The sequence below is a fragment of the Microtus ochrogaster genome, linkage group LG5 (genome assembly GCF_000317375.1).
Source record: "Microtus ochrogaster isolate Prairie Vole_2 linkage group LG5, MicOch1.0, whole genome shotgun sequence".
NCBI classification, from domain to species: Eukaryota; Metazoa; Chordata; class Mammalia; order Rodentia; family Cricetidae; genus Microtus; species Microtus ochrogaster.
The window spans coordinates 65,698,255-65,714,356 of NC_022031.1; the positions used below are offsets into that span (position 1 = coordinate 65,698,255).

The 16,102-nt window shown below is 35.0% G+C and overlaps 1 protein-coding gene across 1 annotated transcript in view; it reads right to left on the reverse strand.

Moving 5' to 3' along the window:
* Nucleotides 1-3,091: 3,091 nt before the first annotated feature.
* The window catches only part of Cnbd1 (cyclic nucleotide binding domain containing 1), a 246,200-nt gene continuing 233,189 nt past the window's right edge, over nucleotides 3,092-16,102 (reverse strand). The window contains exon 13 of the mRNA XM_005362341.2: nucleotides 3,092-3,339. Coding sequence (XP_005362398.1) covers nucleotides 3,223-3,339 — 117 coding nt within the window. The 3' untranslated portion in view covers nucleotides 3,092-3,222. The remainder of the gene's footprint in view (nucleotides 3,340-16,102) is intronic.

Sequence of the window (16,102 nt, forward strand, 5' to 3'; positions counted from 1 at the left end):
ATACCACTTTTGGTTATATATCAACAGGACGCTCAATTCTGCCACAAAGACATGTGCTCGGCTGTGTTCATAGCAGCATTGTTTGTCATAGCCAGAACCTGGAAACAACCTAAATGCCCCTCTCCTAAAGAATGGATAAGGAAGATGTGGTACGTTTACACAATGAAGTACTACACAGCAGAAAAAAAAAACATTTTGAATTTTTTTCAGGAAAATGGATGGAGCTAGAAAACATATTTTTTTTTTTTAGTTAGGTAACCCAGACACAGAAAGACAATTATCACATGTACTCACTCATGAGTCGTTTTTAAACATAAAACATAAACAAAAAACAGCCTAAAAACCACAATCCCAGAGGACTTAGACAACAATGAGGATACTAAGAGAGACTTGGATAGATCTAATCTACATGAAAAGTAGAAAAAGACAAGAGCTCCTGAGTAAATTGGGAGCTTGGGGACTTTGAGGGAGGGCTGAAAGGGTAGGCGAGCGGCAAGGAGGGGAGCAGAGAAAATTGTAGAGCTCAATAAAAATCAATAAAAACAAAAAATTTTCATGGAATTATTTGGCAACAAACTAAAAGTGTATCATGATCAGTTAGAAAGTGTTCTTGGAGTTTGAAAATGTTAAGAAGTCTTATTAAAAACTATTACTTGTTTCTCTCTAAATTTTATTATTATTTTTAGTCTGCTTTATTATGTAATTTATGGTAGTTCTAATATACAGTGTCGTAGGTCCAGATTTTTGACAGAGTATGCATTAACTATCTAATAGTATCCTATCTGCTAATCTGAAATATTCATTTTAAGTATTTGGGATATAAGGCATCATTTTGATATTTTCTAACTTAAATCTGTTTGTGTTAATATATTCTCCAAGTTTTTAATTGTCATTTCCTGCTACAGCTGTCTTCTTGTTTATAAAAATTCTGTGTATTTAAAGCCTATTAATATTTGGGGGAGGGGGAGGGAAATGGGAGGCGGTGGCGGGGAAGAGACAGACATCTTTAATAAATAAATAAAAACAAAAAAGAAAATAAAGCACATTATTAGTATTCAATAGTCTTTTGAAAATAAAGATCAAAGGAAAATTACTAAAAACCAAAAAAAAGCCTATTAATATTTTCAAAGATGATAATAACTTAATTATAATTTTGAACATTAAAAATGTAATGTGGTCGAATTATTATTTCACAGAGAAATAACCAGTTAATGATGAATTTAACATTGGTAGTTTTAGGAAAACTCATCCATATTTTGTTGAAGGTTGTAGATGGACCCTGCACTTTTTTTCCCTTGGCCTCACAAATCTGAATAATCACACAGAAACTATATTAATTATATCACTGTTTAGCCAATGGTTCAAACATATTCCTAGCTAGCTCTTACATCTTAAATTAACATATTTCTATTAATCTCTGCATCGCCACAAGGATGTTGCTTATAGGTAATATTCTGGCATCTTTTTCTTTTGTCACCTACATACACTTCTTTGATTCTGCATATTCTCTGCCTATATCTCTGTTTGAATTTTCTGGCTGGCTTTACTCCACTAAGCCATTGGCCAAGAAAGCTATATTCATCAACCAATAAAAGCAACATCCCACATCATCTCCCATTTTCTGTCTAATTAGAAAAGAAGGTTTTAACTTTAAAATAGTAAAATTACATATACAAAATAGTTGTCAAGCAAGAGTTATAATTCCAATATTTAGTTCATTTATATTTTGCAAATTTTGAGGAAAATTTCTATCATCTTTTCTAGCTTCATGAGTCTACAGTTTTATATCTAATTTATCTTTTATCACAACTAAGGAAAAGTATGATTATAACTATCTAGTCATCAACCCTATCAAAGATTTCATAAGTAAATAATATTACCTAAATAAATAGGAAGTACACTGTAAGCAACTTCCAAAATTCTGGAAATGACAGAGACACCTTGTTGTCTGGACAGTCACCCAAAGTTCTTTTGTAATGTTGGGGCACCTGTCATCAGTCTATAGGTCCATTGTATCTGGCAGACTTCTTGGTGAATCAGGAAATTTGAAGATCTGCTTTACCTTGTACTGGCAAAGTTTGTTAGTTGCTTTCTTCTGTGTCCTGCAGAATGTCTAGCAGTTTCGTCCATGAAACAGGAACCCTGAAATATCATCCCATCTTTTGGAAAATTCAGCAGTCACTTTTTTGTGGGTCCTTCATGTCTTAGATAATACAGCATACCATTAAGAAGTCCAGGCAAGAGCAACTTCTTGCCCAAATGGTTGGCCTTGTCAAATGGAAGGCAAATTCCCTACCAAGTTTCTTTGATGACCATCCACCTCTTTGAAGTAATTGGTGCTGCCAGAAGCAGAAATATATCGCTGTTGAGAAAAGTCTAAATTCTTAAAACATATTCTCATAATTATCTAGGTGTTTCTAATGAATTGTCAAAATATTAAGGGTCTATTATTCAGAGACCAAAGAAATATTTTCCCTTTCATACAAAGTGAACAGTAATGAAAAGAGATTTTTGTCATTTTCCCACCAACAATTTAATTCAGTTTTCATTCAGGGTGACAGGATTTAATAAGGAATGGGGCATCTCATAGCTTTTCTCAATGTGGAATTTTTTGTTCACGGTCTCAGGACTTCAGAGCATCAGTCCTTGGAGAAGAACATATACTCTCTCCAGGCTATTTTAGAATTGTATCACTCAATAAAAATATTTCATGCAACTATATTATGTAGAAATTTTCATTACATACACACAAAGCGAATATTTTGTGCTTTGTGGGTAATTCTAAGATTTTAATAAAAACTGCAGTGTTTCCTAGGGCAATTTTTTTTTTTACTTTTTATGTGGTATAATGGAATAAAACAGTGCTTTGTTGAAATATCTCTACTTAGGATTTACATGTAGGAAACTATTTTATTTAAATTATGGAACCCTTTAAAATCATCACTGTGGAAGATAACACTTATATTCATTTATAGTATTGTATCTCACACAGAAAAACCTATGAAAATTCAAAAACAATTTGGTTACCACAAAAAAACGTATTTAGACATAACATAAAACCAAATAACTAGGAAGATTATTAGTATCAGTTGTAGGGGGTAAAATAGATAGATGATAGTTTTAACTTATGTATGTATGCTTAAAACCAAAGTGAAAATTTTAAAATAAATAAAACAAAAAGGGAAAAAGGATGGGTGTGTCAGCTCTTGTAAGCCAGTATCTTTAATAACTAACAAGAGTGTCCTTGAGATTCCTGGGAATACTTGGCCAGTAGTGATCCCATTTTCCAAAGCCAGGTAGAACTCCATTAGAATGCAAGATTCTTTTAATTGTCTTCTTCTATAAAAAGAAAAGAATATTGTCAAGAATAACTAATCTTATCCTCTAACATTGAAGTTGTAAAATTAATAGCATAAATTACATACAAAAAACATGAAAATTTTAGGTCTTTTGAAGGAATTTTATATGACTAAAATACATAAAACGATTAATTGCATGAAATTTTGTGAAACAAAATTATTTTAATATTCATGTCTAAAACCAATTTTTCATGAAACTGCTTTTAATATTAAAAAAACTACAGGAAAATAATGACTTTGAATTTACAAAGTGTGATTTTTGTCTTCCTGTCATTGGTAGGAATCAGATAAGGAATAATTACTTGCCTTATTTTTATAATTTTTGTAATTTCTAGAAATGACATTTATTACATATGTATATATGTGTATAGAAGTGTGTGCTCATATGCACTCATGTGCGTGTCTATGTGCCTGTGTGTTTTGAAGATAGTCTTTGGAAGCCAGTTCTCTCCTTCTATCATATTGATTCAGGACACTGAAGACAGATCATTAGACTTGGTGACAAACACCATTACCTGTGGATCATCGTTTAAGCCCTGTGAGTTCTCAAGACCATTAACTTTTACAGTTCCTAGAATCAATTGGCATTAACTTTTGTTCCTTTTATCTTTCAGGTTAATATAATTACATCATTTTCCTTTTCTTTTCCTCCCCACAAACCCTTCTATTTACACCATTTTGCTTTCTTTCAAATTCATGGCCTCATTTTCTATTAATTGTTGTTAAAAGCATACACACACACACACACACAGAGACACACACACACACACACACACACGCGTGTGTGTGACATTAAATGTAAGGTTTTTAGTCTGTATCTTGTTACTTGTATGTGTGTTTTCAGGGATGGCCATTTTCCGTTGGATAACCAATTTCTATGTTCTTCTCTATGAAAAATTATTTCTCCCACTCTCGGTATTCCTAAATGCCTGTGGTTACTTGTGAAGGGGTGAGACCTTGTAGTCTTCACCTTGTCAGCGTCAGCATATCTATTGTTGTTCTTGTTCAGTTTTTGTTTTGGCATCCACACTGGTGAGACCTGATGGGTATAGGTTCTGATATTACTAAGAGGCATAATCTCACAGCACACTCCTTGATTCTGTAGCTCACACAACCCTTCTCTCTCCTCTTCATCAGGCTCAGGCCTAATGTAAAGATTACATGCTCTATGCCTTCCTCACGGACTCTCTACGTGAAGACTACTGAGAAGCAGTCTGTAGTCTCTGCACTGTGCTTGGTCAGTGCACTGAGTTGAGACATATGAATGTGACTTCAGGCAACATCTTCCGAGGCTGGGAAAATGCCCACACTGCCTGGCTTTGATGAAAGGTCTATAGTAAGAGCAAGAGGCCGCCATCTCTCTGGGCAATTGGCTGAGGTTTGCACTTCTGTGGTGAAGTATGGCAGGGACTAGGCATTATTTGTCCAATTGAAGAAACAGCTTAATCTGGAAAATACTATTCATATTTAAAAAGCATATTTCATTTTAGGTCTGATTTTATTTTTATGTTGGTTTTTAAGAATCAAATAATTCCAAACAATGGGAAAAGAGTTTAAATGTAAGCAAAAAGAGTAGGTTCGTAAATGTTCCATGTAACTCTTACAACAACAAAGAAATATGGGAAAATTTTGACATCCAAGTGAGAATACTAAGTTATTTTTTATTAAAAAATTCTGACTCCTATAACTGTAATAATTGCGTTACAGTTACACTTAAATAATTACAATAATTAGATTTTAATTCTTAAAAAAGAAATAGTTTCCAACTATTAAAACAAATGTCTATACAACAATTATAAAATCAATAATACTCAAGTTAGCATTAATTTAATTTAAGAGATAATATAATTATGTTGATAATATATCTGACCTCAAAAAAACCCTAAATGGTTCATTCTGTTATAGCACAATTTTGTTCAATTTTTTTCTCATTAGTTCAGCAAGCTAAAACTTTTGTGTTCGGTATGGTAATTTAATCCTCATATCACAACACTTTATTTGAAATATTAATATTCTTTGTCTTCCTCTTACCAGGAGCCTATTAGCCATTTAAGTGATTCAAACTACTACATATTAAATTATCAACTCTGTTCCCACAGAACCTGATATAATTTCATGCTTTAATTAAAACTGATTAGCAGAGTTTCTGTAGTATCTCAAAATTACCAATCCAAATATGTCAGGGGACTTTCATACTATTTTTCAAACCCAAAGTATTAAACATCACATATATGGATGATGATAAGCAGATCTATGGTACTGTGACAACCAGAGATATCCCAGTGGAACTGAAACATACAGAAGACTTAGAACAAGTATCCAGCAGTCTGAAACATCAATTAAGGCTCCGAATTTCTGTGAACAGCTGAGTCCTTCAAAGACATGGAAGTGAAGCTCAGATTTTTAATGAATACACTCTTTTTTTTTCCGAGACTATAAAATATGAAGTCATGTCTAAATGAAGAGCTCAAAGCTGATCATTTCATGGTAAAACAAGATGCTATACAGGAGGAAGTATGTTGTCCAATAGAATCATAGAATGTCAAATAAATATATCAGTCGAAATTTATTTAAAAAATTGGCATTGATTCAGATGCAGATACCAATAGAAATATCAGACTTTTTTAGAAGTAATACCAAACTGAATTATATTTCTGTATTTTTATTCCCAATGCTTTCTTTGACAAATGATTAGTGGTGATTTATAATAAAAGATCCAATGTAAAGAAAGAAGATGGCAGAACAGGGATACTGCTTTGGGAGAAGTCCTATCACTTCAGCACCACATATCAATCTGACTCCAAAGGCAATTAAGTTCCAAGGTCTGTGTTTAATACTACTCATCACTGTGACAGAAAACAACTTTGAGGAAAAAAAGAACTTTGGTCCCCAATTTAAGAAAAGGCTCAGTTGATCATGGCAGGAAAGTAACGCAGTCAAGCTTTAGGCATATTGTCAATGATATTCACTGAAATGGAGATGTGAATGGTGAGGCTCCTTTTAGCATCATTTCTCCTTTATTGTATTTAGCCCAGAACTGCATTCCATGGGATGGTGCCACCAACATTCAGGATGAATCCTCCCTATATAGTCAATCCTCTTTGGAAATACCTCTAAAGACACCATCAGAATTATATGTCCTAAATATACTCAAACTGGCCATCCAAGATAGCCATCTCAGCTACTTTACAACTGCCATTGCTCTCATCACCTAGTGAACATTAATCCTGTACAAAGTAGAGACAGGCACTACTGATGGTCAGATGCAGTATAAACCTACTAGCACTAAAAAGAAAAAAAAATCTATAGCTAGGGAGGTCGTAGGCCCTAGGAAAGAACTTATTGATATGATTTTTATGTTGCCAAACTCTCTTCTGAATGTTTATATTCCTGTTCACAGATTTGAGGTGTTCTCAGCCATGCTCAGAGAAGCTCTTCCTCACAAAGAGTAGACCTTAATGTAAAGACTCATAATCTTTCATAATGGTGAAAGTAAGTGACTGTGAGTGTCACATGGAAAGTCTGTAACAGGAGGCATAATGGAAGAGTGGGTGGAAAGAATGTAAGAGCAAAAAGATAGGGTGGGATGCCAAGGTAGACTGAACTCTGGGTGTGACATAGCTATTATACATATACTCATAACAACCGCTGGTACCTGCAAAAGATCAAAAGAATTAAAACTTCCAACTTAAACAGAAGGCTTTCTGATGCCCTTCCTCTAGTTATCAACATATGGCACTGGATAGATACTAAAGGAGAAAGAATCACTTGAGGGCATGGTGATCATTGGTAGGTTAGCCTTGCCCCTCACACATGTACACAAATGGCCATCAAAGCAAAACACAGAGTTTGGAGTGAGGTGTTGGGAAAATAGGAGTTTTAGAGAGGGATATGACCAACATACATTTTATCTATATATGAAATTTAAAAAAATAAAACAAGTAAGAAAAGATGAAGGATTAAGGATAATCAAAAGTCAAATTTGCTGACTTGTTGTTGGTGCTACATTGGGTTTGGAATATAGAATGTTAGCATTATTTTGTTTATACCACGAAATTTTAGTTATGGTAAACAGAAAATTAGAAAAAAAAGTCTAAAAACTGGGAAACTGGATAGCCTAAAATATCCTAACTTGTCTAATACCCCCATTTTGTTTCACTTCTTACAATATATAAATAAAAGGATAACCTTAACTCCCAAAAGGCATAATTCACTTCTTAACTCCCTTTATATTGTGGCATTATCACTATCACCACCCACCTACGAAACATTGTCATCATCACAAGCTGAAGCTCTCTACACACGAATCAATAAATCCCCAAACCGCTCTCCCTTCAGTCCCAGGTTCTCTCATTGAACCTTCTCAGTGAAGCTGAGGACTCATAGGAGAATCATCCTTTTATACCCTTTTATCTATAGCTATATCTCTCAGATCAATGTCTTCTGAGGACAACTATGCTGAAGCATGCGTCTCATGTTCATTTTCTCTTCTAGCATTATGCCTGAGCTAGAAAATATGACTATTATTTGGCAAAAATATAAGAACTTGAAAACTAAAAAAATAATTGATATTAATGTGTTCGGGGGACTGTAAGTTAAAGTGGGGTATTTGTGGTGGATGGGGACAGAGGAGCTGAAAGGAAACAGCCCTAACATTAGAAACGACTACAATACAATTTTAGTTTTGGTTCACATTTGATACAGAACCAAATGGATTTACCGCTTAGGCTGAAAATGGACAAACTGCATAGGAGCTTCCTGATGGATCATCTCCTTTATAGAAAACAGGTTTTGCTACTAAAAACCCGGTCATACAAATCATGCCATTTCTATAAATCAATGCAGTGTGCAGTGAGGAGAAAGGTAAACCAAAAAGATGAAATCTGTCCAAATCTTCCCACTCTGTTAGAAGTGAATCGCGGTGTTAATAGCCTGTTGGTTTCTGATGACAGAACCTGGACCACCAAACAGAAGGGATTAACTCACTCTAGAATCTGCACTCACATTTCCCATTTGCCCATCAACAGCAAATCAGTCCAGTGATGAGGGCTAATTTCATCATCAGGAAAACTACATAGTAACTGCATTTTGATTCTTGAAATAGCACTAGGTTCACAAAACCAAAGATGGAAAAAAATGTGATCACCAGCTGATGGATGACTTTTTGTTTCTTTACAAAATGTTTGTTTTCCGTCATTGAAGTATAAGAAGCAAAAGCATAAATGGGTACAAAATACTCAATGAAAAGCTTGCTACAGATACAAGAACAATTTTTTATAGTTGTAGGAACACATCTCCTAATATGAATATTTATGGATCTTTCATACACATTCCACACATGCATATAGATAAACACGATTATTAAAACATACTTGAAATTTAAATATAGCCCAATGTACTCCAGCAAGTTCCACAGCATGCACAACCCTATGAACAATCAAAGCAACCTTGAGACTTTTATTGTGAAGCTGGAGGTCTCCGTACATAATGAGGATAAGATCAGAAAGCATTTATGCTGGAAAATACATAAACAATTGCTGCTGTATTGTGAACCTATGTGCCTATTCTGGAATTTCGAGCTTCAGATTCTAAAGTCCTTGATCACTCTTTCTCTTTGGTGTACCTCTTGATCTCTAAACTGCACTTGTAAGCTGGCTTGACATTCTCCACATTGCATTCACTATATAATCGCATGCCAGCCTTTGATTCCTAAATATAAAATAAAGAGAAAACACTCACTCCTAAGATACTGTCTCTCCAAAACATTGTTTATTTATTTATTTTTTTTTTTTTTTGGTTTTTTTTTTTTTGAGACAGGGTTTCTCTGTGGCTTTGGAGCCTGTCCTGGCACTAGCTCTGTAAGACCAGGCTGGTCTCGAACTCACAGAGATCCGCCTGCCTCTGCCTCCCAAGTGCTGGGATTAAAGGTGTGCGCCACCATCACCCGGCTCCAAAACATTGTTTAAATCTCTAGTTGGGGCTTAGTTTCCTGGAATTTCACCTCAAAACTCATGAGAATTCAATGAAAGTAATCCTAGCACTAATTGGAACTGCTGTGTCCTGTTGTCTTGACTCTTATCCCTGAATGTTTTATCCCCCTACTATAGATATCCAGATATTTCTCCTCTATATTTACTAAATGATTCATCAGTGAACAATTTGGACTGGTTCTGAGTCTTAAGGGAATCTTTTAATTCGTAGATGCTGAAAAATAAAAATATAAGTTAAACATGTCGAAAATTTAGTGTGACAAAAGAAAGATTTTCATTCTAGACAGAAAGAATAGGTAATGGAAAGGGAAGATGAGGCTAAAACACAACAGTTAAACCACTGAATACTATATATCTAGATATATATAATATATGTATATAATGGAGCTATAGCTCCATTACCACCATCTGGGAGGAACAGTGGCATCTTCTGGGCTATAATGAATTTGGACTGTGTCACCCTGAGTTAACAGAAGAACACATAGTCTTTCTTGAGCTAACACTGGTTTCCGTGACTTCAGCTTTCCCTAGCCTACCAACATTTCAAGATCATGAAACTTCCAACATCCTAGGTTTTCCATTGCAACTTAGACTTCACCATTACAACTTTATCGATATTTTTCAGACGTTCCTTGAAGGGAAGTTCGCCCTATACTAAGTTGCTTGGCTTTAGAGGCTTTCAGGAACTTCAGTGTGAGCCCAAATGGACCCATAAGTCTTTGATTTTGCATCTCTAAAAGTCAGCACTGCGTAATACTACCAAATTCTGCAGGCAGCTTAAAAACTATCTAAACCTCTAGAACAACTGTAACAGGCTCTGTGTGTCTTGGTGTACAAACCTGGAAAAATCCTTCTCTAGGTTGTTGGTTTTGAAAGGAACCTCTTTAGAAGCCTTCTGGAATCAGGCTCTCACCTTAAATTAAATTGTGTTTTTCTCAATTAAAGATGACGTTCAAAACTTTTTTCTATAGTCCCAGTGAATTGTGTGAGGCTTCTTTATCATTGCACAAATCTCTTCAGGAATTAGTATTGTTTGTTTTCCATGTTGGCTTTGTCTGAAACTTTATATATAGTCATGTTCCTTTCCTCACCAAAACTTACATTTTTCCAACTTCTTGATCCATGATTGGCTTGTAGTAATCACAACACAGCCTGAATGATATAATATTTTGAAACCTCCCACCAAACAAATTAGACTACTGTCTCCATGCTGCCTCACTGGAGTTCTCAAGACTTACCTAGGAAGAACCCAGGAAGAAGTAGGATATTTTTTCTTTTTTTAATTTTTATTTTTTATTACTTTATAAATGATACCAATCAAAATTTCAACTTCCTCCCCTCTTCCTACTTCCCTCCCTCTCCCTCCCCCTCCAGTCCTAAGAGAGGTTACCCTGCCCTGTGGGAAGTCCAAGACCCTCCCCCCCTTAGGCAGGTATGCATCTAAATAGAATAGGATCCCAAAAAGCCAGTACATGCAGTAGAGACAAATCCTAGTGCCATTATCATTGGCTTCTCAGTCTGCCTCAATCGTCAGCCACATTCTGAGGGTCCGGTTTAATCCCATGCTCATTCAGGAATTTCTTATTCAGGTTGACTTAGAAACCTTTTGTGAGCATTGCCTTGGTTATTTTAATTGAGGTGGAAGAAATATCCTGAGTGTAGGCAGCATTTACTGGGCCCTGGACCCTAGGGAGAGAGCAGCTGAGTTGGCAAGCATGCATACACCTATTGTTCTCTGCTGACTGTAGATATTGTGTGTCCCATTTATTCAGTCTCCTAACGCCTTGAAATTACTTCAGTGATGAACTGTAACTTAGAATTGTGAGTTAAGCAAACCATTTTTCTTGTATTTGGTTTTGTCAGAGTATTTTATCACAGCAACAGAAATGAATCTACACAATATAAATATAACTTTTATAATTTTTCATGTCTCATTAGAGAGCTCCAGATCTGCAACTCTGAATACTTAGCAAACCTTAAAATATTGCTATAATAATAACAATTATAAATAAAAAATGTTATTGTGAGAAGTTTCTTTTTTCATAAAAATGATAAGCAATTTGTATTATCAGATATTAGTCTACTTTCAGCATAAAATTTACTCTTAAGGTCTGTTTATGGATTATTTTTGTGTTTTGTATTGAAAAAAGTATCTGAAAATTGATTACATTCAGGAAACCAAAATTTCTACAACCCAGAGGAACCAAACAAATGACAATTATTTTATGTTATAAATTTTTTACTGATATTTATTGAGCTCTACATTTTTCTCTCCTCCACTCCCTGCCTCTTGACAATTGTTTTAAATTTGGGACAGTGCTCTCACAGAACATTGAAAGTCAGGTGCTGTGCTGCATACCTATAATCTCAGCCCTCAGAGGTGGAGGCAGGTGAAGAAAGAACTCCAGACCATTCGTAGCTGATCAGAAAGTTTGAAGAATGCCCATACGATATAGGATTCGCTCTTATAAAAGAAAAGCCCAACCCAACCAGCTGTCAGACTAATGATTATATTAAATATCTGGATATTTAATATCCAGAAACTGATGTAAACAGAGGCAGAGACCAGCAATGGAGCTTGGACTGAGCTTCCAAAGTTGATTTGAAGAGTGGGAGGAGTGAGAATATGAGCAAAGAGATCAAGCCCATGATGGGTTCATCCACTAAGACAGTTTATCTGAGCTAATGGGAGATAACCAACTTTAGCTGGACTGGGAAGGAACAAGCATAGAACCAAACTCGTCTCTCTAAATGGCTGGGGCAGACTGAGGGGCCACTGGCAGTAGCACCAGAATTTATCTCTACTGCTTATACAGGCTTTGTGGGAGCCTATTCTCTTTGGGTGGATACATTGCTCAACCTAGATATAGTAGGGAGGGCCTTGGACCTTCCCAAAAGTAATGTGTCTTACCCTCTCTGTGGAGTGGATGGGGGGAAGTGGAGGAATGGGAGGAGGAGAGGGAGTGGGAACTTGGATTGGTATTGGTATATATAATATAAAAAAATAGTTTGTTTTCTTTTTAAAAAATAAAAAATAAATCTTAAGAGATAATTTAAAAGAAAACCTTCCCTGCAGGTGAAAGGTATTAGAATTTAATGGATTAATAATTTACACTTTATTTTACAATAATTTCAGCAGAGAATAAGTCAATATTATTAAATTAAGAGTAGTTATAATGGGAAATGTAGTTCATTTGGGGGATTATTAAACATATTTAGTCTAGTAAAGTTATAGTCTTCAAAACAAAGTTTGAGGCAGTCTGATCACTAAAGATAGCATTCACTAGGAAAAAAAAGTCCTATTTATAGTCATGATTCAGAAAACGCTTCTAGCAATGTGAGTATTACATGTGGAATTTATAATAACTCCAGCAGGCTCACCTATAGGATGAAAATCAGTTCCATATCATCCAAACTTTTATTGTCACTTGGGAATTCAGACAGTGAATTTAGATGCAACATTTTGCTGTCTCTTTGACTTTCCTAAAGTCAGAACTCACAGGAAGCATGCTTGAAAATATACCATGTAGAACATGTGGTGGGATGTGGGTATCTGCCAGTTAATGAGAATATAGTGTCAAAATGGAATTACTGTTAATCTCATTTTATCCATTCTAATCCCTCGCCTGTCAATCTGTCTGAATGCCATATTGCCTTCTTAATAAGATATTCTGTTTCACTTAAAGAGACAGCCTTAGGTATGGGGTCAATTAATACAACACCGTGAGACATACAAACTTAGGCAGAACAACTAAAATTTAATTTAGTCATCTCATGTTAATTACTAAGACTCCAGAAGAGAGCAACAACATAATTAAAGGGAAGGAGAATAGGATTTATGGGGAAACAGAAGAAGCTAGTGAAATACTGCCTCAAGAAAAGACAGCTAAAAGATACTTAATTTCATTTTCCTAATCCCTATGGGGAAACAGTAGAGGAATGATATCAGAGCCAAAGAACTGGTATGAATTCTAGCATACATATAACAGTAACCAAAACACATTTGAATTAAGGTATTTCAGTAGTTAACACTTATTTAATAAATATTTAATATTTAATTAGCATTTATTTTACGTTTTATGTAGAATTACATTTTCTGTGTTTTGGCCTCAGGACTCACAGAGAAATAGTAACTTTCAATAGCAATAGGTGGGAATTTTTTGCTTTGATTTGCTTCTTGTGGTGTGTTTTAAGGTGTTGAGTTGTGCCTTTGTAGCACAAATTGGAGATATGGGATACATTTTGGTGAGCCTGTCTTTTCCTGAGTGTAATAAGACTATCAATATTCTTAGATTAATTTGAGATCCTTATTAAGTGCAAAGATCAATTAAAATAAACTTAACAAGCTAAACAGACACCATTAATCATTTAATATATAAAATTAAGCTGCCATTCTGATCACCAGACTCTTTTTCTAATCCATAAGATCACTTAATTTAATTCATGTTCATAGCTTTACAACATAGCTGAGATCATGATATATTCTTTTCTTCTGTGATATATTGCCTATTGATACTAAAATGTATAACATGATTCAAAACAAATATAAAAAGATTGTATAACATATTTTGAAAAAAATTTACTCTTACTTTTCTTATGGTTTTATTCCACTGTTTTTATGCTAAATACACATTCTTTTGCACAGCTTTACTTTGATTCCTGTTACTTTTATTATTCATTATAAATGAATAGATTTTTAGAAATTCTTTTTATGGGACACACTATCAAAAGCATATTTCTATTTTAAAATTATGAAGCTAAAATTTTATGAAAGCGTTGGAAACTATGCTTCCAAGTCCCTTTTCTAATACTTTTAGTCAAGTTCACATCAGGTTTTTCCGTGGCCAATGCTATTCTATTTCACATAGTCAATGTTCACTAATAGCTGAAGGTTTATTGTTCTGCTGGAAACTTTACCCCAGCCCCTTGGCATTCATATATGAAGAGTCTGGAATTCCAAAGTCATCCCAGAGCATTTATAGCTTTTAATCCTGGGCTTTTCCTAATTTAGTTTGATTTGGTCTGTTTTGGATTGCTGCGTCAGTGGAGAGGCTTTTGGGGTGCAGAAACTCTTAATAATTACAAGAAGAAAGGGACCCATGTGTCTATAAAATGTTAGAGAAACCGGGCAGTGATGGCACACACTTTTAACTTTGGCACTTGAGAGGCAGAGGCAAGTGGGTATCTGTAAGCTTGAGGCCAGCCTGGTCTACATAGTGAGGCCCAGAACAGCCAAGGCTACATAGAGAAATTCTGTCTCGAAAAACAAAACAAACAAACAAACAAAAAGTGAATAGTAATCCACCACTAACTCATAAATTATACGAATGCTTATACACTACACATCCTTAAGACAGGATTGTCAACAGGACATATAGGTAATTAGGGAACATGTTTCAAAGACATATTAAGAACTGTAATCAACTGATAAGTTGATGGAAAAAATCGAAGACAGAGCCACAATTGAACTTTGAGGGTAAGAGATGAAGAAATAATTCAGCAAAGAGAGAGAATATGTAGCCTACATGAGACCATGAGCTAAGTCTCCAGCTGTATTAGGGGATGGGGATCCAAAGAGATGCTCAATACAGACAATATTGTGATAAGTAAAAGGAATCACGTTATCCTGACTGTTTGTGAAGTTCAGAATTGATTAGAACAGCAAAGGAGTATGAATAGATACAGATGGTTGGGACAATCAGTACCATATCTGACTGTGTAAATAAAATACTCAAGAACCATTAAAATCAAACATTACTCCTTTGAAATTTGCATGAAGAGAACCAGTGAGACTATCGACCAGTACTAAAAGGAAGTGCAAAGAAAGCTTGCTTGGCCCTTGATAATGATACTAATATATATATATATATATCTTCATATTCTTCCCAACTAAATATTTTGCTCCTGCTTTGTGAATTGAACAGGTAAAACAATCTTTAGAGAAATGATAGTGCTTAAGGCTACAAGACTAGAAAGCCTGAGAATATATTCACACAGTTTACAAAACAGTTCAGGTAAACATCCCTTAAGTGAGAAAATGAGCCTTCCTTGGTGTTGAAACACCAAACAAGGTAGAACGGGGGAGTTTCAGAGGAATGAACTGATCACAAAACTGTGTGGGATAATATCAATGAGATTTGGACTTTTTAGTACATTGGAAAAGCATTAAATATTTTTTTTATTTATTTTACTTTATACATGGGAGTAAAAGGTGAACAAATTTTATTTTAAAAACAACTAGAATAGAAAAGGAAATATATTTCTTAACAGTAGCCTAAGCCTTTGTATTTTAACAAAGTAGTGTCTGTGAAAAACAGAGAGCCCATTGATTGATGAGAATTATTGTAAATGATGCAGAATTGGAGGCTTAGAGCAGAGTTCTGCCAAAGACTGAGCATTGCCTGATCAGTGGGATTTTTCACATGGGCACTTGTCCTTCATGTCACTGTTTTCTCACAATGGGGACAACATTTTGGAAATTTTTTTCTGACAAATTTCTTAAGCAGTGGGCCAATGGCTATGCATCTAAAACATAAAGGAGCAAAATAAATACAGGTCTAAAAGAGGCATTCTGCTACTTATCTAGAAGTTCCAGACACAGAGCTGAGGATGGGACCATTTTTAAAACCCTTTCTTCTTTTTATTTTTCCCATTTTTTTTTTTATTGAGAAAAGGAAAAAAAAAACAAGTTTCCACTTCCTCCCAGCCTCCCATTTCCCTCCCCCTCCTCCCACCCTTCCCCCCCTCCTCCCA